This window comes from Narcine bancroftii, chromosome 2 (genome assembly GCF_036971445.1).
Source record: "Narcine bancroftii isolate sNarBan1 chromosome 2, sNarBan1.hap1, whole genome shotgun sequence".
NCBI lineage: Eukaryota > Metazoa > Chordata > Chondrichthyes > Torpediniformes > Narcinidae > Narcine > Narcine bancroftii.
In genome coordinates, this window is record NC_091470.1 from 146349948 (window position 1) to 146373801 (window position 23854).

At 45.0% G+C, this 23854-nt stretch overlaps 2 protein-coding genes across 2 annotated transcripts in view; one reads left to right on the top strand and one right to left on the bottom strand.

The window, feature by feature from the left end:
* Positions 1–4692: 4692 nt before the first annotated feature.
* Positions 4693–23800, bottom strand: LOC138754332 (uncharacterized). Its single transcript, XM_069918456.1, has 8 exons — positions 23689–23800; positions 19011–19110; positions 17821–18013; positions 12094–12156; positions 10854–10933; positions 8716–8846; positions 6688–6754; positions 4693–5057 (listed from the first exon to the last, which is right to left on the bottom strand). The coding sequence occupies exons 2-8, from the start codon at positions 19108–19110 to the stop codon at positions 4927–4929; spliced, it is 765 nt and encodes a 254-aa protein (XP_069774557.1). The 5' UTR covers positions 23689–23800; the 3' UTR covers positions 4693–4926.
* nmnat1 (nicotinamide nucleotide adenylyltransferase 1) overlaps positions 21727–23854 on the top strand; it is a 56298-nt gene continuing 54170 nt past the window's right edge. The window contains exon 1 of the mRNA XM_069915562.1: positions 21727–21836. The gene's annotated coding sequence lies outside the window, so the exon portion shown is untranslated. The remainder of the gene's footprint in view (positions 21837–23854) is intronic.

Genomic DNA, 23854 nt, shown 5'->3' on the forward strand with positions numbered 1-23854 from the left:
CTCACACCCCTAACGTCGAGGTACTCGAGATGGCAGAGGTCGACAGCATCGAGTCCACGCTGCTGAAGATCCAGCTGCGCTGGATGGGTCACGTCTCCAGAATGGAGGACCATCGCCTTCCCAAGATCGTATTATATGGCGAGCTCTCCACTGGCCACCGTGACAGAGGTGCACCAAAGAAAAGGTACAAGGACTGCCTAAAGAAATCTCTTGGTGCCTGCCACATTGACCACCGCCAGTGGGCTGATAACGCCTCAAACCGTGCATCTTGGCGCCTCACAGTTTGGCGGGCAGCAGCCTCCTTTGAAGAAGACCGCAGAGCCCACCTCACTGACAAAAGGCAAAGGAGGAAAAACCCAACACCCAACCCCAACCAACCAATTTTCCCTTGCAACCGCTGCAATCGTGTCTGCCTGTCCCGCATCGGACTGGTCAGCCACAAACGAGCCTGCAGCTGACGTGGACTTTTTACCCCCTCCATATATCTTCGTCCGCGAAGCCAAGCCAAAGACAAAGGAAATGCACATGGAGTTGCCGCTAGCCAGATGACCCCACCAATAGGAGAAAGAAAAGCAAAAGAGAGTCACAAAAGTGTCCATGGATTTGCCTCCTGCCCTCCCGCAACCCAGTCTCCAGTCTGTTCCAGTGGTTACTCCGAGCTCCTGGTTCTGAACCTCCGAAGCGAACAGGAAGTTGTCAACACCCTTCGGGACCCCTTCGTGCCATTGGCATCCCAGTCCGGACACCTGATCTCACAAACTGGTCCCAACAGTCTGGTGTGAATCCTTTGGCCTATGAGCCATCTTGGGCGCAGACCTCGGAGGGTTCACCAATGTTGAGGGGGAGAAAAGCACCGGCTCCATCTACAGGCTGTTTAAAGCCTGCAAGGGGCTGTCAGAATAACGACCGGGCGGTAGGATCCTGACCCAAAAAAAAAATTAGGGATTACGATGGACAACTTTAAACTGAACACAAAGATAATTTCAGATTTGCTGCATCACGTAGGAAGTTGGAGGAACATTAAAAGAACTTTGATTGAATTTAGCAGGTTTAATCGCATAATGATGCTGGCTCCTCACTGATTTTCATTTGTATTCTACATCTGATGGGTCTCGTGTCAGTGTCCATCAATAGTCGACCGCACTGATGGATTCCAGTTGCCCTGATACCACTTTTTCATGGTCGTAATGTCCCGGATGAAACCTTACCCCATGTTCGTCACTGACGGCACCAAGATCAGTCGGGAAGAAATCAAAATGCGAATGCAGAAAATGAATTTTCAACGACACGTTGCACTTCACGGTTTTGCATGCTTGAAGTAGACTTAAAATATGACAGGAAATCACAAAAATCGGTTGTATTTAAAATAAAACCGTACATGATCAGATCATTTCAAGATGATTTTTATAATCATCAGCCCAAAATCTATAAAATACACCCAAAAGTGTTTGGGAAGCAAAATCTTTGTTGCCCATTGTTAGAAGTAGTACTCCCATTCGTACCCATTTATTTTGCATCAAGGGGCTGTGGTGTCAGACTTGGGTCATTATTTGTACTCTTCCCAAATCACCCTTGGGCAGGGTGGCTTGTTCTGTCAATTCTTAGTTAGCCACTCGGATCCTAGCACGTCATTAAAAGTCGCAGACTGTCCTTCGGTACAGCTATTCTCAACCTTTTTACAGCTGTGCCTCCCCCCGGGCTCTGTTCAAACTTTATATACTCCCACCTGCCTTCCCTGTGAAGCAGTCAAATTTTAGTTCCTTCTGTACTTCTACAAACTACATGAAAGATGCACGATGGGAAGTGACACAAAAGCAAGGCTTTCACTTCTAGGTGCTGCAGCCCCGTAGGGCTCCTGTTGAGAATGGCTGCTTTAGTACACTGGGTGCTTGTGAATTTTGCAACAGTCTGATCGTTTCATGACCACCATTACTGATAGCTGCATTCAATTTATTTGGTTAACTGAACTTGAATTGAATTTAAAGTCACCAGAAACAATGACAATTGAAACTCTTACCTCCAGACTATTAGACTTCAGCTTCCAGAGGAATAAATTGGGTGGGAAAGAGGTGGAATTAGCCAAATTGTGTTTCACAATAAAGTCCGCAGACACTGAGATCTAGTGCAGTACCCAGAAGTGCTGGAGAAGCTCAGGTCACAGTGTCCACAGGAGTGAAACAGCGGTCTCTTTGTCGAGAACCTGCAGAAACACCTCCCTGAATTTTGTTTCCACATTCCCGATGAAGGGCTCAGACCCAAAAACGTTGATGACCTTTTGCTTCCTGTGGACACTGCCTGACCTGCTGAACTTCTCCAGCACGTTTCTATATCGCAGAAATCAGCCGAAGTTGCATCCTTCCATTTGCAATTCAGCAGGCGATCACTGGCAGACCCTGGACGACAAGGAGAGGCTTCGCTCCCTCCCCCCGAATGGCCTTTCACTTTCTACCTCATCTTTCACACAAGGTAAGATGAAGATATCAGAGGGTTCTGATGTTTGTAAAAAGCCAACACCTTGGCGGGGAGGGTTGGAAATGTCAGTTGTTCCTGGTCTTCAGTAGCAGGGCAGGTCAGCATCTTGTCACTGCTCCATTTTCCCTCCAACCCATTCACCAGCCGCAACCACCAGGGAAGAACAGATTGAATGCAAGCCATAAATTCTGCATTCATTGCCCCTGAGAAAGTGAGGTGGATCCAACTTGACCTCCGATGGGAGATCGAGGACAAGGAGAATCAAGGCACAGCATCCCATTCCCGTCGGTATCTATGGGTGGCACGGTTGACGTAGCAGTTAGTGCGACACCACAGCGCCAGGGATCAGGGTTTGAAATGTGTGCTGTCTGTAAAGAGTTTGTACATTTTCCTGGGTCTGCGTGGGTTTTCCCTGGGGCTCCGGTTTCCTTCTACTGTTTGAAACATTCTGGGGATGTAAGTTAATTGGGTGTAAGTTGGGCAGCAGGTTCTCGTGGGCTGAAATGCCCTGTAACTGTGCTGTATGTCTGAATTTAGTGTTTTTGTTGGCAACCAACTGGGAAGTTGGAAGTTTGTCTCACAACAAACTGTTTATTGTACAGCAAGGTCAATTTACCAGAAAACGATCTGTTTAAAGTGTTGAGTAAGAACTTCCAGCATTAAAAGCATAATTTTTCTACAAGGGGTGTGGACTTTGTAGTATTGGAATTTCCTGAAAGGTGCTATACAAATGCAAGTCTTGTGTGATTTGTGGGTTCTTTCTGTCCCAAGAAGGCAAGGCAGGTCGTAACGTATGTTGATGCCCTACACTTGGCACAAGACAGGAAATAATCAAAGGGTTAAATCGCTCCTGAGCTTAAAAGGTAATCAATAAATAAAAGGCCTCCTGTCTAAGTAGAGAAGCATTGATATTGACTGTTGCACCTACTTCTGAATTGATTGGAACCTTATGTTGTAGACACAGAACCAACAATTCTACCACTCACTGCCAGCACTTAATCTTTTGGTAGCTGGAATAGTGTGAACGAACTATCACAAACAACCATGAGGAAGCCTATAGGAGGGAGATAGGTCAGCTCGTTGAATGGTGTAACGACAACCTTGTGCTCAACGTCGGCAAAACCAAGGTGATCATTGTGAACTTAAGGAAAAAGTCGGGGGAATCAGTGAACCGGTGCAGACTCGAAAGGCCAACATGGCCTGTTTCCGCTCCGTAAATGGTTATATGGTTAACATGACCCAGTCCTCATCGAGGGCTCAGTCGTGGAGAGGGTCAAGAACTTTAAATTCCACCTGGAAATTGGAAGATAATTTGAAAATACAACAATGGTATATAGAAATGAATAAATGTATTCCATTAGAAAAAATAACATATAGTTTAAGAAATAATATTGAAATATTCGAACAAGTATGGGAGCCTTACATTAAATACAATAGCGAAAACCTACCGGGAACAAACATTACCTAAGTTGATGGAAGGAGAAGAAAAGAAAAGAATGGACTCAGTAGAATTTCTGGTGTATTTTTGTTGAATGACAACATTGTCTAACTGAATTAGTGCAACCTAGATTGTATAACTAAAATGGATGAGAGGGGGGGGGATGGGGGGGTGGCTTGGGAGGAGGGAGGGGGGAGGGAGAAAAAGTCACTGTAAATGTGTGGAAAAGAAAAAGTGTATATCATGGCTATTGTGATTTATGGTGTGAAAAATAAAAAATTAAAAAAAAAAAAAAATAAAAAAAAAAAGAACTTTAAATTCCTGGGTGTCAACGTTTCTGAGGATCTGTCCCGGAGCCTCCACGTTGATTCAATCACGAAGAAGGCGATACTTTGTGAGGTGTCTGAGGAGGTTCAGTAAGTCACCGAAGACTCCAGTAAACTTCTACAGTTGTTTCGTGGAGAGCATTCTGGCTGGTTGGACCACTGCCTGGTATGGATGGGCCAACTCCTAGGACAAGAATAAACTCCAGAGGGTTAACACAGCCTGCGATATCACAGGCACCAGACTTCACTCCATCGAGGGCATCTACATGAGACAGTGTCTTAAATAAACCAGCTTCTCTCCTCAAAGACCCCCACCACCCAGGCCAGGCCCTCTTCACTCTGCTACCATCAGGGAAAGGGTACAGGAGCCTAAAGTCGAGCACTCAGCGGCACAAGGACAGCTTCTTCCCTGCTGCCATCAGATTCCTGAATAATCAACGAACCAAAGACACGGCCTTACTTTTTGGGCACTATTTTTTATTTTATTTTTCATGGTAATGTTGTAAGATGGTTATAATATGAACGTTTGCTCTACGAAGCTGCTGTAAAACCCCGAATTTCATGACTCGTTCATGACAATAAATCCTGATTCTGAACTCTTGAACTGGAATGTTCCAGAGGCTTCTGTTGCACAGCAACCAAATGCATTATTCATGCATGTGTGGGATTGTTCTGGGTCTGAGTGCCTTGTTAAATGTACCACAAGCAAGAGCAGTCAGCAACTGGCTGGTGGCAAATTGCAGCTGGTGGGCCTGGTGATAGGAGCAGTCCTGGGTAGAGAACATTGATCAGCCAGAACGGGAGCAGGAGAATGATGAACACTGTTGAAATAAATATTTTAAAATCAGAATAGGCTTGAATGGAGCGGAATTAATCACACTCCTGAGGAAATTAGTTAAACAAGAAAATCTGCAGATGCTGGAGTTGAGTGCAGGACACCAAAGTACTGGAGTAGCCCTGCTGGTCAGCATCCATAGGGAGGAAAGGGGAATCAATGTTTCGGGCCTGACCCCTTTGTCAAGGTACGGGGGGGGGGTGGGGGGGTGGGGGGGGCGGCAAGTGCCTGAATAAAAAAAGTGGGGGGGGGGGAAGAGCACAGGCCGAAAGGCAAGAGACCGTTGTTGGAATCAGATGGGAGGGTAGAGAGGGAAGGGGGAAGCTGAAGGAAGGAGGGGAGAGGTTGAATGAAATTGGTGTCCATGTTAATGCTCTCTGGTTGGAGATAGAATAGTCAGGTTTTCTAAACACAAGAATGCTGGTTCCTCTCATTTGTGCATAGCCTCGGTTTAGTGGTACATGAGGCCTTGGGCAGATATGTCAATGTGGCAATGATCTGTGGAATTGAAATGGGTGGCCACTGGGTGGTCTTTGCTGTTGAAGCAGACAGAACAAATGTTCTCAACAAAACTTAGTCTGTGTCCAGTGTCCCTCCACCACCCCCCCCTCCGCCCCTCCCCAAACGGGAGCACCAGATGCAGGAGAGGACCCCTAAAGATTCACACGTGAAGTAAAGCAACCTTCGAATCAGACAACAGTCGATGTCTCTGATCCGAGCCCTTGGTCAAGGAGAAGCCTTGTAAGGGATTAAAGTGCAGTCGGATCTGTCACAAAAAGCAAACAAAAATGCAGTTGCTGTAAATCTGAAGTGACCAAAATGTTGGTCGGGCAGCATCAGTGGAGCCTCTTTCAGCGTTCACGTTTCAGGTCGTAAACCCTTCTTGAGAACTGGGAACAAGGGAACCGAACGACACTAATGGCAAGTCTTTGTGTCATATTGTGTCACAGGGCAATATGGTGTAATATTACATGGCAATAAAGGAATCTTAAATCTTGAGAGAAATCGAGGTGTGTGACAGGAATGGATCTGACAAAAGAAATATAGGTAAAGCAGTGAGGCCAGGGTTGCCATAGGGATTAGTTGTGGAGGTCATCCAGTTGATGGATTAGTGGGAGCAATTAGAGAAAGAAGGCGAACCACAGCTGTGCAGTCAACGTCAGTATTAAAGCAAAGGAGCATTAACAGTTGCGAAATGTAGGAGTGACAAAGGTGCCCAGATGGACAGAGCAGAGAATAGCTGACCTGGTAACACAGTGGATTAAAAAAAAATCAATGCTGGAGAAGCAGTGTCCTTCATATTAGCAAAGATAAAGACAGCTAACCAACGTTTTGGATTTGAGCCCTTCAAAATGTGAGCAAAATGAGGTCGGCAGCTGAACTCTGGCACCTCCCTATATTTTGCCCATTCCTTGAATGAAGGGCTCAAGTCTTGAAATGTTGGTTCTGTATCTTTGCTACACTGTTTGACTTGCTGAGTTTCTCCAACATTGTACTTCAACCAGTGTCTGCAGACTTGCACGTTTTACTCCAGTAACGCAGAGGGCAGCCCTCGGCGGAAATGGGCAGCTGTGACACAGGGAGGAGGAGCATCTCGACCATAACAGGGTACAAACCTGTGGCAAGCACACTTAGTGCTGACAACACAAACGACAGGTAGTACAGCTCTGGAATGGTGTTCACCTAACAAAGACAGAATGAAAATCCCATATATATTAACACCAAATTACACTGGATAACAATATTTTTTCAAAAGTTTGCTTAAATTGGGGATTATGATGGACAACTTCAAGCTGAACACAAAGATAATTTCAGATTTGCTGCATCATGTAGGAAGTTGTAGGAACATTAAATGAACTTTTATTGAATTTAGCAGGTTTAATCGCATCATGCTGTTGACATTTTGCGTTAATTCAACTGGCCAAAAAATGTTTTGCCACTAATTTTCATTTGTAATCAGCAACTGATGCTTCTTGTGTCAGTGTCCATCAATAGTCAGCCGGCATTGATGGATTCCAGTTGCCCTGATACATTTTCCATGGTCGACACTGACTGCACCAAGATCAGCAAATAAGGAGTCCAAGTGCGAATACAGAGAATGAATTTTCAATGACACGTTGCACGTCATGGTTTTATATACTAGAAGTAGACTTAAAATATGACAGGAAATTAAAAACGGTATGTGACAGGAAATTTTTAAGGTGATTTTCTCTCTCTCAACTTATGCAATGATAGCTTTAGTTCTTTACAACAGTGACTGCATCTCACAGGGTCAGGGCTACGCATACTTTGTGTTTACCCCTTCATCTTTCAACCTTGTTCATCTCGCCTTTAGCCTCTGTCTTTTCTCCCCTTCCTTGAGGAACAGACTGGTTGTCTATCCATGCTTCTCATAGTTCACTACGGGGAAAACAGTACCAGCCTTTCCAATCTGTCTTTATAACTCAGTAGTTTTCATACTTTTTCTTTCCACTCACATACCACCTGCACAGAATTTCCATGTTCTCCCAGTGAACTGTGCTGCAATTTCCACCCCCCTCCCCCACCAAAACCCTGGATGCTCAGATTGTAAACTCCCCACAACCCTGTGCATGGGGAGTGGTGGAATTTGTTGGGGTGGGGGATGTCGTCAATGAGAATGTGGGGAGAACAAAATCATGGGATGAATGGGTGGATGATGGTAGGCACAGACCTGGAGGGCTGAAGGGCCTTTTTCCATGCTGTAATTCTCCATGAGTCAAAGACCTAATAACTGTAAGCCCCCGGAATAATCAGTGGAAAGTCTGACGCGACTTTCTCTTCCTGCAGGATTTCCCCTCTGGTGCTGGGCCTCATTGAGCATTTAACAGTTTCTCTTGTGTTTGATTCTGCTGTAACTGAGTCCAGACCTGCCTCGTACATGTCAGCCATTTGTACGTTTTAAATGTCATCAACCAGGGAGAGGGTGGTCGATGCCTTCTGTAATTTTTGCCCTCACTGTGAGGCAGAAGGAGCTCTCCAGGAAGAAAGTCATTGCAGTTCCACAGGGCTTTGGCAAGTGAAAACTCACCCTGGGCAACAAGTGTGGCTCCAAAGAGGAGCGCAGGCTGCAGAGGCATCACGGCCAAGGGTGACTGGTGATTCCTGGGGTGAGGGGAAGAGTGGGATGGTCCTGAACTCAAATGGAGTTGAGAAGAACAAGACATTGGTAGGGTGCATGTTGCTTGGTGCAGACGCTTGAACCTGGAGGCATAGACTCCAGGTGACAGTGGCAATGGTCAAATTCCTGTCAGTCTTTGCAATTCCCCACCCAGTGAGATGCAGAGGCTCAGAGGGTGTTCAACGCTGAGAATTATTTATTTCTGAACACCAGGAAGATAGTGATCAGATTGGAAAATGGACTGGGGGCATTGAACCCCAAATAACAGCAGTAAGGTCAAGGGCCCAGTGGTCTCCACTTAAAGTTCTTTTAATCACATTGAATGACACAGGATAACACATCGCTTAACTGTGATCAGTGAATTTAGCATGTGGTCAGATCCATACTTGTCCAAAATAACCTCATGGGAAGACCGTAGAGGCAGATCAACCATCCACTTCAGCTTATCCAACAAGGTCAGGAGTTTTTGGCTCAATGCCACACTTAACAAGAAGGAGAAACTCACACACTGAGGTGCAGCAACGGTGAATGCGGTGGTTAAGATGCCCTGAAGAAATGATCCAACTCCAAAAGCATGGAAAGCCACTTTCAACGTGCAAGGAATTGGGTCCATCAAGGTCAAGAGGAAAGTGAATCCTGCAAAGAGGTGCATGAGAATTAGAAACATGTGTTCCCTTAACAAGCATGCTGTTGCAACAACTGGTGGATTTCCTTCCTTCCTGTCAAGGAGCTCCAATGGAGATTCACACTCCTGGCAATGCTAAAAATCAAATCACCTGCCCTCCTGTGAATTCGAAGTACTCAGCCTCTCTTACCTAACCCTGTTGACATGCTTTTCACCCCTGATGAGGAGGAGTTCCACGATTCAGGTTCAGCAATAATGAGAAAACAGGGTGACTTGGAGGGTGTCCATCCATTCCTGCCCAAACAGTTTTGATTCTGCTTTCACTGTCTTAATGAGGAAGTTCAGTTTCAGACCCACAGCTCTCAGAAAGAATAGAAAACACTCTCATTCTGCCTCAAGATTAAGATTCTGCCACAGGATGAATCCCACTCATATCCACCTGTCAAGGACTCCACCACCATGGATACGTTTCAGTCTCATCCCCTGAACTCCAGTTAATCAGAATTAGATGGTCCATCAGTCCAAAGGTTCATACTAGCCCTTTCCTGCTGGACTGGCAGCATGGCTGGCACAGTGTTTGGTCCAACGCCTTTACAGAGACGGCGATCAGGACCAAGGTTCGAATTCCCACACTGTCAGTCAGGAGTTGGTACATTCTCTCTGTATCTGTGTGGGTTTTCCTTGGAGGCTCCGGTTTCCTCCCACATTTAAAATATGCTGGGGGTTGTCGGTCATTTGGGTGTAAATTGGGCAGCACGGACTCGTAGACTCTCACTACTGCTTGCCAAGAACCAGCAATGTAACACACATGGCACAGGAGGGGGATTGAATGAATTCTCCAATTTAGTGTCCGGACAAATTCAAGGAAGTTCAGCAGCATCTGGGATCAGGCATCAGATTGACTGACATCCTACCAGATGTGCTTGTACTGTGTAGCTTCTACAAGATGCCCTTGCAGCATCTTGTCAAGGCTACATCCAGCAGCTTCTTGCAACCCTATCTCCTCTTCCAACACCACCTTTAGGTTCCCCTCCAAGTTGCACCCATTTCTTCAGTGTTGCTGGGTCAAAGTCCCCGATCTCCCTCCTCAGCAACACAGTAGGAGGAGATTCACCAAATAGTTCTTCATTCAAGGGCAACTTGCAATAGGCAATAAATGTTTGGACACCCTTGTCCCACAAATCACTTCTTTTAAAATCCTAAGGCTGGCATAGCGGTTAGTGCAATGCCTTTACAGTGCCAGAGACTTGGGTTCGAATCCCACGCTGTTTGTACGTTCTCCCCACATCTGCATGGGTTTTCCCCGGGGGCTCCAGTTTCCTGCCACCATTCGAAATGCATGGGCCAAAAGGGCCTGTTACCATGCTGTATGTCCAAATTTAAATTTCTCCTGTAACTGAGTAACCCCCCATTCTTTCCCTGTGCTCCTGCATCTGGTTATGGTCTCAGGAATTCAATTGATAAGGTCTTTTCACTCATTCCCCAGAGGCAATTATTCCCTTATTCACATGAGCCAAACCCTTCATTAATTTAAAAAATTATATTCAACCTTCTTAACTTCCTCTGATCTGGTGAAACTATAAACCAGGATCTCAAGCCTGTCATCTTAATGTCTGGTCTTCAACCTGAGAATTACACTTTTAGGTTGGAGACAATGAGTAATTTGTCTGTAATAAGGCACTCAGACTGAATGTAGGCTCTGGAACTCGAGTCTCTTGGTTCTAATCAAAGTAAACACATCGAAATCCTGGAGGAACTCATCTCGTCTTTTCAACATCTATCGGAGACAATGTTGGCAATGTATCTTTCCGTCTGCAGCCTGTCATGTTTCACTTGGTTCTGTTCAATTCACTAAAAACTAATGTCATTTTCAATTATTTTAGATGGAAGAGAGAAATAGGGGAGGAGAAAGAGGGATGGGGGAGAGAGAGAAAGAGAGAGAGAGAGAGAGAGAGAGAGAGAGAGAGACCTACACAACTGCTACCTAATCACTGTGGATTGCAGACTTGGTCTCCTACCTGTCATGAGGAAAGTGAAAATGATGAATGTGGTCAGACTGTGCAGAAGGGGCTGGTCACAATATCTTGATGACCTTGGCCTGGAAGATAAGCAACAAGATGATGAACCTGAAGGTAGGAATTTATTCTGAATCATTCTGTGTGAGTTATATTGGATTCTGCTTTCAAAATTAATTCTCATTGAACAATTTCAGAAGGTGCTTCCAACTGTATCGCTCAGCCATTGCAAGTGATTTTTGAACATCTGAAGTGCGAGAGAGTAACAAGACCAGCAGGAGAGACTCAAATTGCTGATCCAGAAGAGCTTGTGCAATATCAGTGAACAAAGATAAAGGACAGCAAGGTTAGTGTGACATTATTACAGCGCCAGTGACCTGGGTTCAAATCTGGCGTTGTCTGTAAGGACTTTGTACCTTCTCCCCGTGTCTGCATGGGTTTCCTCCGAATGCTCCAGCTTCCTCCCACGCTTCAATACGTACCAGAGTTGGAGGTTAATTGGGGTATTTGGGTGTCATGGGCTAGAAGGGCTTGTTGTATGCTAAATTAAATAACGGGAATTGGTTCCTGTGGTGTTTTTAATAAGCAGGTGGTCCTCAGGTTACATTGCAAGTTGATAGCATGTGACAGAGAATCGATCACCAAGAAGTTGGATGGAAAAATTAGTACTCTGCTGACATGGACCCGTGGGGCAGAATGTGTGTTATAGTAAAAAGAATGTCAGAGGTCAAGGTGAACTGTCCAGCAGAAAGTTGGAACTGTGTGCCCCACACATGAAATCAACTATTAATTCTGAGCCTGACCGAGTTTTTAGCCAATGGTATTAAATGGAATTTGGTCACAGAAAAACCAATGAATGAAGAAAGAGACTGCCTGCCTGTAAGTTCTGCATATTATGGAACTGATAGTTTCCAGTGAGTTGTGGGCTCGAGAGGTTCAAAGTGATCTGCAAAATGGATGGTGAAAACCCTTCTTTGTACACAACGAATTACAATCAGGTGGGGGGATGATTAATCGACAGCTCCACCAATGAGTTGGCACAAACCCAGTGGGCCAAATGGCCTTCTGCGCAATGACATTGACCATCACCAAATGAAATGGAGTCAGGCAAAAGGCCACTTGTGATGCTTCTTCTTTGAGTGTCCTTTTGTGGACAAGACCAGAGAGATGAGGGACTGAGGCGAACCAGACCGCCGCTGGCACGTTTCAGGGAAGGTCAGCTCCTTCCAACAATTCAACTTACCAAACAAGCACAAACAACTGCGGGAAAAGAAAGGCCGCCACGAGCAGAGCCAGCAGGATGTGGCTGAAAGCAAATACAAATTTGTGACATGGTTAATAAATGTCATGTTTTGTAAACATTCAAAGCACAAACCAAACTTTAAAAGACTGCATGGACTCGGTGTCACTAAACTCTCGACCTGACTGTGTTGAACATTTGTCATCCAATTCTACATCATGTTCCTCAGCCAAGACAGAAGGCCTTCAGTCCAAAGCGCAACCAGGAAGAACTCCTAAACTTGCTATTTTTAAATCGCTCTTGCCATTGAAAGTATCCTGTCAAGGTGCATCACTGCGTGGTATGGGAACTGTTCCGCCCAAGACTGCAAAAAACCGAGGAGCTGTGAACACAGCTCAGACCAAGCGAGTGAGGATTCCAGTGTTTCTGTACATGGTACTTGTGTACATGACAATAAACACACTCATATTCAAACGAAAGACCTCAATTTCAACAGGAGCAGAAAGGGTTGCCAATGGTAATGTTTGACCTGAAACATTCACTGTTTCACTTTCCACAGATGCTACCTGGCCTGCTGAGTGTTTCCAGCAACTTTTGTTTCTCCCATTGGCAGATTTGTACAGTGAGTTGTGGTCCTTTGAGCAGACGTACACATGAGCGTTTATTGTCTATACAACGTACAGACACCAAAATTCTGACTTGCTGCAGCCACATAGTTACTTGAGGTGCGCCAATGAGAATGGTATGCATTAAATTACCACAATATAACATGAGAAAGGAAAAGAAGATAAAAGGTTAGAAACATAAATATTCATGGTTGCAAAGAAAAGTGATCTTTTAACAGTGTTCAGTGGATCGGAGAAAGGTATCACATGAAGAATTGTGTATGATCAACGTTTGACGGCTCTTGTACTGCATTCCTTGGAATTCAGAAGAATGATGGGGAACCTCATAGAAGTATTTTGAAGGTTGAAAAGCCTGGACAGAGTCGATGTGGCAAGGTTGTTTCCATTGGCTGGGGAGTCGAGGACAAGATGGCACAACTTCAGGATTGAAGGACGCCCATTTAAAACAGATGCAGGGGGAATCTCTTTCACTAGAGGGTGGCGAAGCTCCAGAATTTGTTGCCACAAGTGACGGTGGAGACCATGTTGTTGGGTGTATTTCGGCAGATTGATAGGTATCTGAATAGTCAGGGCATCAAAGGTTATGGGGAGAAGGCAGGGGACAGGGGTTGAGTGGGAGAATGGATCAGCTCATGATGAAAAGGCAGAGTGGACTTGATGGGTTGAATGGCCTACTTCTGTTCCTGTATATTGTGGCTGAAATATACTTTATTACAATTTAAAGTTGTCCATAGGACCCTCTATTCCAAAATTCAGTTCGCTAAATTTTACCCCAATATATCCTCTAAATCTGATGTGTTCAACTCTGGAAGATCCTTTATATCATATATTCTGGCAATGTCCCTCCCTGGAAAGAGGTATTTTTGACTCTCTTTAATTCTTGCTATAAATCTCTCTCCGAGCCCTTTTATTGCTATTTTTGGAATGAATGGACCATTGGACTGAATTTTGACTCCATCTCAATCCCACGGAGTTGGTTTTGTTTTCCTGATGGCGAGTTCGTTCTGCTGCGGTGGAAAGATGATGTCCCTCCCACACAGACACAATGGTTATTGCGTATGATGGCATCCCCCTCTCCAGAGAAAACCAGGAGTTCAATGGCTGAAATGAGTATTAATTTTTTTCTCTCTGGGGTTCCTTTTTCAATTACTTTCAAAATTTATAGATCAATTGTTTTGCTTTTTATGAAAAACAAACTCCTTTTTCTTGAACTATTAGTAGTTGATGCCTCGCTTTGAGAGTAATTACTCAGGTAATAGGTTGGAGTTAGAAATGAGATATTTTTTTCTTTTTCTTTCTTTTAATCAATAAAGCATAAAAGAAAAAAGAAAACTCATAACGTTTTGGCATCAATGAAAAGTAGGGGCATGGATCCTAAATGATCCAGATTGGATTCAAATAGCTGAAAGAAGCCACTGTGCAGTGAACTCACCCCCCCCCCCCCCACCTTCTTAAATGAGTAAATGGTTGGAACCTAGACTGATTTAAACTGGATTGGATAGATATCAGGGGCTGGGTTGTCTGTTGCCTAATCAGGGATCATGAGGTCCAGGGAAAACTTGGCGCAGAATTGAAGAATAATGCTCTTTCAAGAAGAAAAATTTGAAAATTGACTGCATAATTGTTACCTGAGATGAGAGCTTTTTGTCCATATGGCAGCAACTGCTGGCTTTCACATAGGCATTTGATGGAATATGTGCTGACCTGTGTATCAGTGTATGTAACTGATGCCCACAACAAAATCAACTCAAAAATGTGGGAATTCCGAGAATGCTGCACTAATACTAATGAAAATACATTACCAAGAGACCTTCCCACATAATCACCCTGGTAATGAAGTGGATGTGGGCTGGAGATGGAATTTCACAGTCTTTACTCTTCTCAATGGAAATGACAAGAGTTTTATTTCAACTCTTTCCCTGCAGGAGTCAGATGATCATCAGGCTTCGTATCTGTGAAGCAAACAGGCCTGAAAGTTTGGCGAGAGCATAGTGAGATAAGCTCAGTGGATTCTCACAGATCTTCAGCCAACTGACACATCACTCCAATGACAAGGTTATCTCCCATGAGAGGCACATCTTCGACTCAGTTCCACGACACTGCTCCTTTCCTCTCCTAACAACACAGTCTAACACCGGGATGACATTAAAGTCTGACACAGGAGGAGGGCGGAGAAAACACAAAATCTGCAGACTCTGTGAGTGAAGTAAAAACAATGTTGGAGAAACTCAGCAGGTCAAACAGTGTACTTCACAAAGCATAGAGATGCATAATCAACATTTAGGACTTGAGCCCTTCATCAAGGTCTTTACCATCCCCTCTCAGACACTGAATGCTCTGTCCTCAGCAGAGCCCTCACCCTTGTTCCCCTTCCCCCTTCGCCCACTCATTAAGTTGCGCACAGACCATGATGCTGAACTTTTCTTCCATTGTCTCCATCTCCATGCCCACTTCCACAACCAGGATCTTTTTATTTCTAATTGCCACCAAGAAATCAACTGTCTCAACTTCACCACTCCCCTCTCTTATTTCAGTCCTCAAATGCTCGCCCTCTACCCGTTTCACACTAATCCCATACCTTGATGAAGGGCTAAAGCCCGAGATGTTAGTTGTGTATCTTTGTCATATAAAGTACACTGTTTGACCTGTTGAGTTTCCCTAACATTGTGCTTTTCCAGAAGGAGCCTGTTTGGCACTGCCTGACCTAATCCCACCTTCCAGCTCTGCGGAAATCGCAGCTCTTTTACAACAGTGAACTCTGATACTCAATGCACTGAGGATTTTGGTCATGTTGGACCGGCAGACTTTCCAAACAGTGAAATGTCATCTGTTTTAATGCTCACTCTTTTACTCCACATTTCAAGATGTTACTCAGTATAATAGAATAATTTTCCAGTAAACCTGGTGTGCTTTGGAGGATCACATAGACTGGCGCTCCGATGAGTTTTGAGGGAGAGTATAAACCGGGTCTGAGTGAACCAGATGCTCGACCATCAAGGGTTCAAAATTATCGGAGTTGTAACTGTTCTAATTTGTATTTGAAATGTGATGGGGATTTCTACCTTTCCTCAGGCAGCGAGTTCCATACCCCTCCCCCCATAGGCCTCTCATTCTAAGGATTTTTCTCTGACTCTCTTCAAGGCTTTAATCCAGTGGTTTGCAACCTTTTTCTTTCCACTCACATCCCATTTTAAGTAATCCCTATGCTCTGTGATTAGTAAGGGGTTGCTTAAGGTGGGATGTGAGTGGAAAGAAAAAGTTTGAAAACCACTATTTTAATTGTCCTTAATTGACTCGTTATGTGCACGGTTTCATCACTCCAAAGGAAATGAACCAATGACAATTTTTATCAAGCAAAATATTTCAGTAACAATTGGGTCTAGAGCAGTGATTCTCAACCTTCCCTTCCCACTCACAGACCACCTTAAGCAATCCCTTACTAATCACAGAGCACCGATGGTGTAGGGATTACTTAAAGTGGCATGTGAGTGGAAAGTAAAAGGTTGAGAAGCACTGCTTTAATCTTTGACTCCAGAGGATTTGAACTCTCTGTTAAGAGAAATAATTCCTTGTTGTGTCTTTGAAGCCACTCATTTTAAACATCACAATTTATAGCATGTCTCCCCTCAACCAAAGAAAATTATCCCAGCCTATCCATTTTATCTTCAAGTATAGTGCTGGTTTAATGTAGTACAAAAGTAGCATATTCTACAGGCCCCGCATTTTCAAGGGCCCTGTTCTAAATGCTTGCTCTATTACTGGAATACTATACTGCCTTGAACTTTTATGAATGACTGGGTGTTTAAGGTTAGGGACTTTTCGCAAATTATCACCTTCAATTAGGGTTATAATTTTAATTCAGTAATTAATTGAAAGAAAGCAGGTGGCGGCATTTCCCTGGTGCTGGCAGAGCAGTTCCAGCTGCGTGGGGGATGATGGGTAACAAAGACAGCCATTTCTTCTGCACTGAGCCTCCTCGAGGTGCTGGAGCAGCCCCGAAGCGGTCCTGCAAATTTTAAGCAATGAATCTTCACTGCTCAGTTTACTGGTGCCCAGGGGAATGTGAGTATTTCAATTTTAAAAAATTTAAAATCCCGGACAGAATCCCTTGAATTCTAAAATACAATGTTTTTGACTCTTCAATTCTATGTTCTTGTCTCCAGTGATTAGGAATGCATTTTAACAATCTGTTCACTCACAAAATGACCCGAGCCTATCAATGCGATACTTTCATAACAATGGGTAGTCTATACTTGTGCAAAGCAATTTTCACATGGGCATGGGTTTATATGTTTTAATATTTGTGTATTTTCCAAATTTGGGTCCATTTATAGCATATGCTACAGGCCCTGTACTAGCTTGATCTGGCCCTGTTCATGGCTACAACATTCTCAACTTGACAAGATTTAGGTGCATCAATGTTGGGTGATCCAAGGCAATAAATTGAGCTGAGTGTGGTGGTAACTCTGTTCCAAACCAACGTACTCCACGAAACACATATCTGTAAGGGAGACATTACAAGCAGAAATGCCATCTCGTTTAGATCCCTACATTAAGAATAAATAAGTAAATATAGCACACAGATCACAAGCCACAAATGTCGTCATCTTGTGATCGGCCCAAGGAATGATCCAGGTTTATATCATGGAAATAAATTTAAATCGTTATGTAAGGGAGCTGAAAACCACTTGACTTGCAACAGGTCAGGTAAATTGTGTTGATTAATGGCAAGGTGTAGGGAAAACACTAGAGGAGATAGAAGATTTGCTCAGTGAATTGTTCAGCAGACAAGAGTTAGAGTAGTACGGAATGGAAACACAAATGCTGGAGGGACTCAGCTAGTCTCGCAGCATCCAAAGGAGTTGGATATATTACCGACATTTTGGGCTCAGGCCCGAAACATCAGTAATATATCTTTACCTTCTCTGGACACTGCGAAACTGGCTGTGTTCCTCCTGCATTTCTGTGTTTTTACTACATTCACAGCGTCTGCAGATTTACGTGTTTCACTCCTATGGAATGGAAGCAGGTCCTTTGGCCCATCAAGTCCACATGAACCATCAGGCACTGATTTACAATAGCAATGTGCTAAATACTGAAGGACCTCAGTGGGTCAGGCAGTATCCATGGAAGGCAACAGGTGGTCAACTTTTCTCTGGCACACAGCTGGAAAGCTCTGCTGGACACGTTCGGTTTGGTTGAGAGAGGAGTTGGCCCCAGCACTTGTTTCTGTTTGTCAAATGCTTCTCTTTCTTCTCCAGCTGCAGAATTTTGACTGGTAGCGAGTCTTTGTCTGCCTTATGGTAGACAGAAAGTAATTTTGTGAAATATCATATTTTCCATTTTATTACATGACAATAAAATAATCTTGAAATGTCATCAATGTCCACAACCCAACAACCCCCTCATGCACAAGTTAATGCTCCTCTGTTCTGAAGACTCCTTCAAGGACTTCTACTTTGTATGTTATTTATTACTGTGCTGTGGCCCCCTCGAGATGCCTCACAAAATGAAGGACAAACGTGACGATCCAGCAGGCTGCACGAGGCCTGCAGTGCTGCCCTCCAATTGGCCACAACTACAGGAGCCCAATTGGCCTATCAAGAAAAGTGGATGTCAAATGCACCAATCAGTACTGAGAGGGATTTGACCACACCCCTCATCTTGAGAATTAAAGCAGGGCTGTGAGCCCAATAAATTCAATGTTAACTCCACTCAACTGGGGTTCATGTCGTTCTTTCTGGGAACAACGTGTTCTTTCTCAGCTAACCTGGATGCAGCTCTAACCTCTCCTATGCTGTAGGCTCCGCTGAGCCACAGCTTGTAGCAGCTCGCTACAACGGAATGTTTTTGTCCACATCACAGTAAGTTTGTTCACATTTCTCTCTTTCGTGTGTGTCTTTTCTTGAGGTCGGTTTTTTTGTGCTACCAAAAGTACAAATTGTGCCTCGGCCACAAGGGAAAAGAATCTCAAGGTTGTTTGTGATGTCATGTGCGTACTCTAACAATAAATCTGCAGGAAACCCCATCCAATCTGAGCTCGGGGAATATTGTGGCGCAGCAAGAAGTCAGCCTTCTCATCGAGTGAAAATAACCTTTCAGCCCATCAATGTATACTGACCATCAAGCACCCTTTTCCACCACCCATGTTATTGCCAAGATTTCGCATCAACTGCCCTTCCATTTTACTCCTCGCTGCACACGAGGGGTGAGTTACTGAGGCCATTTAACCTACCAACCCATGCCTCTACCAGTGTGGACTTTGAAAATATTCCAACTCGCCAGTCTGCTTACAATTTTGCTCGATTGCGTTTAGGCAGCTGTCGGCTGAAGTGGTATGCGATGTGAGCGAGGAGGTAGTGTAGCATCTCGTCTCAAAGCTTGTCCCTGACATCTGAAAGAGAAAAGGCGTGACTGAACAGACCACACAACGACGACCAGGTATGGTGGCCTCCGTGAGGTTACTGGACTACCAGCCAAAGTTCTAGTCCATTTATCCAGAACTATGAGAATGAGAAAACTTGTATTCAAGTGAAAATAGCCAGTCTCTGTAAATGTACAAGACCAAAGGACTTGGTGGAGCAGAAGTAGGCTATTCAGCCCATTGAGTCTGCCCCATGAGCTGATCCATTCCCCCACTCAGTGCCATTGCCTGGCCAACTCTCCATAACTTTTGATAACCTGGATAATCAAGAACCGATCAATCTCTTAAATACTCCCAATGACCTGGCCTCCACAACCACCACCTGTGATAACAAATTCCACAGATTCAACACTCTCTGGCTGAATAAATTCCTCTGCACCTCTCTGTTCTAAGTGGATGTCCTTTGATCCTGAATTTATCTGGGGCTGGGGTAGCTGGGACCTACCTGTTGTTAACACTATTCTACCCCTCCGACGAGAGTCACTAGGGCGCTCCTTTTATTGCGTCAAGTGTCACTAGACGTTACTGACACGCTAATGCTATGGCCAAAGGCAGGTGGAGAGTCGCTTGTGTCTCTACGCACTAGTGACGTGGGAGGGAGTGGGGCGGGTCTGACAGCCAGTGATGGCCACGACCATATGGGGGGTCACAGCACCTTGTTTGTGGGATAATGCCCGCAGATGCCTTCCCCTTGTGGCTGAGCCTGAGTTGTGCACTCTTTTCCCAGATTCTCCCACCGTGGCAAGCAACCTTTCTACATCTACTCTGACCCTGCCTCTCAACAATCGGTTTCAATAAGATCTCCCCTTATTCTTTTAAATTCCAGTGAATACAAGCCTAGGGCGGTCAAGCTCCCCTCATATGATAACCTTTCATTCCCAGAATCATCCTTGTGAACCTCCTTTGAACCTTCTCCAACATCAGCACATTGTTTCTTAAACGAGGAGCCCAAAACTGCTTCCAACCCTCCAAGAGAGTAACCATGAAACTCCTGGAAGACTGCAAAACATCTTTAGTTCATGGATGGCCTTCAAGGCATGAATTCTGCTATCAGATCAGATATTTCAGGAACTGAATTACAGGGAAAGGTTAAACAGGTTAGGACTATTCCCTGGAGTGTAGAAGAATGAGGGAAGATTTGATCAAGGTATTTAAAATTATGAGAGGATAGACAGAGTAAATGTCAATAGGCTTTTTCCACTGAGGGTCAGTGAGATACAAACCAGAATACATGGGTTAAGAGTGAATGGGGAAAGTTTAGGGGGAATGTGAGGGGGAACCTCTTTATACAGAGAGGGTGGGAGTGTGGAACAAGATGCCATCGGAATTGGTGAATGCGGGCTCAATTTTAACATTTAAGAAGAATTTTGGCAGGCACATGGATTGGAGGGGTATGGAGGACTATGGTCTGGGTGCAGTCAAGTAAGACTAGACCAAAAAAATGGTTTGGCAAAGGGTCCTGTTTCTGGGCTATAGTGTTCTATGGTTGTGTGATTCCAGACTAAGGCCTGCACTAGTCTATGATCAACCAGTCAGCCCACAATGTTATGCCAATAAACTATTCCAGCATCAATCTAACCCTTCCCTACCTCACCCCCATAATCCTCTGTTTTTCTGATATTCACGTACCTGTCTAAGAGTCCTTAATTGTCCCCATGGTATCAGCCTCCATATGGCAACTCAGTCAAGCATTCCATGCACCCACTACTCTCTGTGTGGTGGGTGGGGTACCCTACCTCCTAAACATTCGGATGCCTCCCTTAAACATTCCTCCATCATCTGAAACGGATGACCTTTGGAATTTGCAATTGTCTATTCACATCTAACCGGGTACAACACCATTCTGATTTTTGGCAGATTTGTCCATTGCCTTAAACTTAACCCCTTTTCATAAGTTGTAACAGAATGGCGAGGTTTGAAGATGTTGAGAGCAATATAAAGCACAGCAGAGCTGTCGGCCTGATACATGAAAGGCTGCAGATGCTGTGATTGTAGTAAAATTACAGAAATGTTGGAGGATCTCAGCAGGCAGCCTCCAAAGGAGGTAAAGATATTAAACGACATTTCGGGTCTGAGCCCTTCCTTCAAGGTATGAGGGAAAAGGTAGGCAGGTGTCTGAAATGAAAGGCTGAGGAGGGAAAGAATGGACAGGGAGAGGGATACAGACCAACAAACAATAGGTGTTGATTGCATATGGATGGGACAGAAGAGAGGAAAGGTGAGAAATGACTGGGAAAGAGGGAGGGGGTTGTTTGGTTCTATGTGGTAGCAGAGCTGGGGGAAAGGAGACAGGAGGAAAAGAGGAGAGAGAGAGAGAGAGAGAGAGCTGGAGGAAAGTACACAGGATAGATGGAGGTGCTGAACAGAAAATGGAGAAGTCAATGTTAATGACATCCGGTTGGAGGGTCTCCAGATGGAATATAAGGTGCTGTTCCAATCTGGAGGTGGTCTCAGTCTGGTGGTATGTGAAACCATGGAGACACATCAGCAAGGGAATGGGGTGGGGAATTGAAATGGGTGGCCTCAGGGAGATCCTTGTTATTGCATATAGGCTTGTCTTCACCATTATGACATCAGGAGGGACAGAGGCTCTCTGGTGACACCTTCACCTGCGAGTGGGCCCAGTGATGAGCCACGTTACAGACACAGGCCACAAGTGACCCCTTGAGAAAGAACATGCATGGATGAAGTAGTAGGTGGGAGCTTTCATTCTTGGTATTATCTGCTTTTATAAATTTTTTTCTGGGGTGGCCCTTCATACACATGCCTCAATACTAATTTTTGGTACTCACTGAATTTTTTTAAAAAGAGCTGGTCCAACATGAGAAGTGATGTTGCCAGTGCTGGTCGAATGCTGTATGCAACACTCTGCTTCTTAATAGAAGCCCATGGGTTCCTCACGAGCGAACAACCCGCACTTCTTAGTTGTAAAGCTTTCCAACATAGGTTATTGATGAGGATTTTCTCACAACTGAGGAGGAGATCTTACTGTGTGGGCCTGGATTTGTCATTGGACAGTTCACAAATGAGTCGTTTCCTGGACACGAGTCAGGCACCACAGTGCTGAAGCCATTTCCTATTCCTGAGAGGAAGAATGAGGGCATTGCTCAGCAAGGCTGTGGTGTGGTCATCCCTGCAGTTACAAGGAACATTCTCAGTGAGAGTCATGCTCAGTGCATTGAGAGGCAGGTGAGAGACATGAATCCACCAGATAATGAAGGAACTGGGCAACACTACAGACCCTGACCAGCCAAATCCCTGATGTGGGGATTTCAACCATTGTGCGTGGATGTTGCCCAGCAGGGTCCTGGTCCTCATTCAATCACTTCAAGCAGGCTCAGGTGGTTAGTGGGATCCATACCACCAAGGCCCAAATAGTTGAGAAAATAGGGATGGGAAGAATGGGGAGGAGAGGAGGAAGAAGAAAGAGGCAAGGGAGGGAAAAAATTAGCTTGGAGGGCTCAAAAGCAGGGAGGAGGCCTCTGTCCAAATACATCGAAAGACAAGATCTCATGCCCAAGGCTACACATTCCACCACACAGAAACAGTACAGTACAGGCTTTTGGCTGACAATGTTGTTAATTATTACCACCCATTAACCCGTGCCGCCCAATTAACCTACAAACCCTTCCCCACATATTTTGAAGGGTGGGAGGAATCCGGAGCACCCAGAGGAAACATTAGCAGACACTGGGAGAATGTACAAACTCCTTACAAACGGCACTGGATTCGAACCCAGGTCACTGGTCCTGTAATAGCGTTGCGCTAACGCTACACTGACCGTGGTACCTCAGTAAACCTACTTCACCAATCGAACCCATCCCAACCTCACAACACTTCACCCTCTCACCTTAAACTGGTCCTGTGGTATTGGCCATCTCTGCTCTTGGAAAAAGATGCTGGCTGTCCACCCAAACCACGTCTCTAGTAATCTTACACACCTTCATGAAGCAGCTTCTCATTCTCTGCCACTCTAAAGAGGAGTCCGAGCATAGATAACCTTTATTCAGCAAACATGTTCTGCCTTCCAGGAAATATGCTGGTAAATGTCCTCTGCACCCACTCTCAAGCTTACACATCCTTCCTGTAATGAGGTGACAACTGAACAGTACCACCCAATTAAAAACACAATGCTGGAGAAACTCCTAGCAAACGGACGTTTAGGGCTTAAGCCCTTCATTAAGGAATGAGCAAAATGTAGGCAGGCTCCTGAACTAAATGGTGGTGGGGGGGGGGGTGAAGGAGGAGGAGCATAGTCCCAAAGTCAAGAGGTCATACGTGGATAAGGGAGGGAGGGCACACCAGCAAGCAGGGGGAGAGGGTGGCTCTGGTAATGGAGAGGGAAGGAGGTGGAGTAAAGGGAAGGAGATGGAACCATCCAATTCATGGCGAAGGAGACAGCAGAGAGATCGATCAAAGTGCATCTTCTTCCCGCCCCTGCCTCTTCCACCGATCTTTCCCCTCATTTACAACCGCTTTCTTTCCCCCCACCTCCAGCATTCACCTCTCTCCCTACATCCACCACCGCCCTCTAATTTGGGCTCCTACCCTTCTCCTGCTATTTCTGATGAAGGGCTCCTGCCCCGCTAAGTTCCTCCAGCGTGGCTCCCGTTTACCAGCAACCCGCGTGTCAGGATCCCGGTCGACCTGGCGCACCCCCTCTCACCTGTGGAGCCAGGTAGACGGCGTTGCGGCACCGTGGAACGTAGGCAGA

Coding starts and splice junctions, on each gene's coding strand:
- LOC138754332 (XM_069918456.1), bottom strand. CDS start 19,110: ATGTCAGGGACAAGCTTTGAGACGAGATGCTACACTACCTCCTCGCTC. Junction 8,847..10,853: donor TTTCACTTTCCTCATGACAG/GTAGGAGACCAA, acceptor ACCTCTTTGCAG/GATTCACTTTCCTCTTGACC. Junction 6,755..8,715: donor CCGTTGCTGCACCTCAGTGT/GTGAGTTTCTCC, acceptor TGTCTTTGTTAG/GTGAACACCATTCCAGAGCT.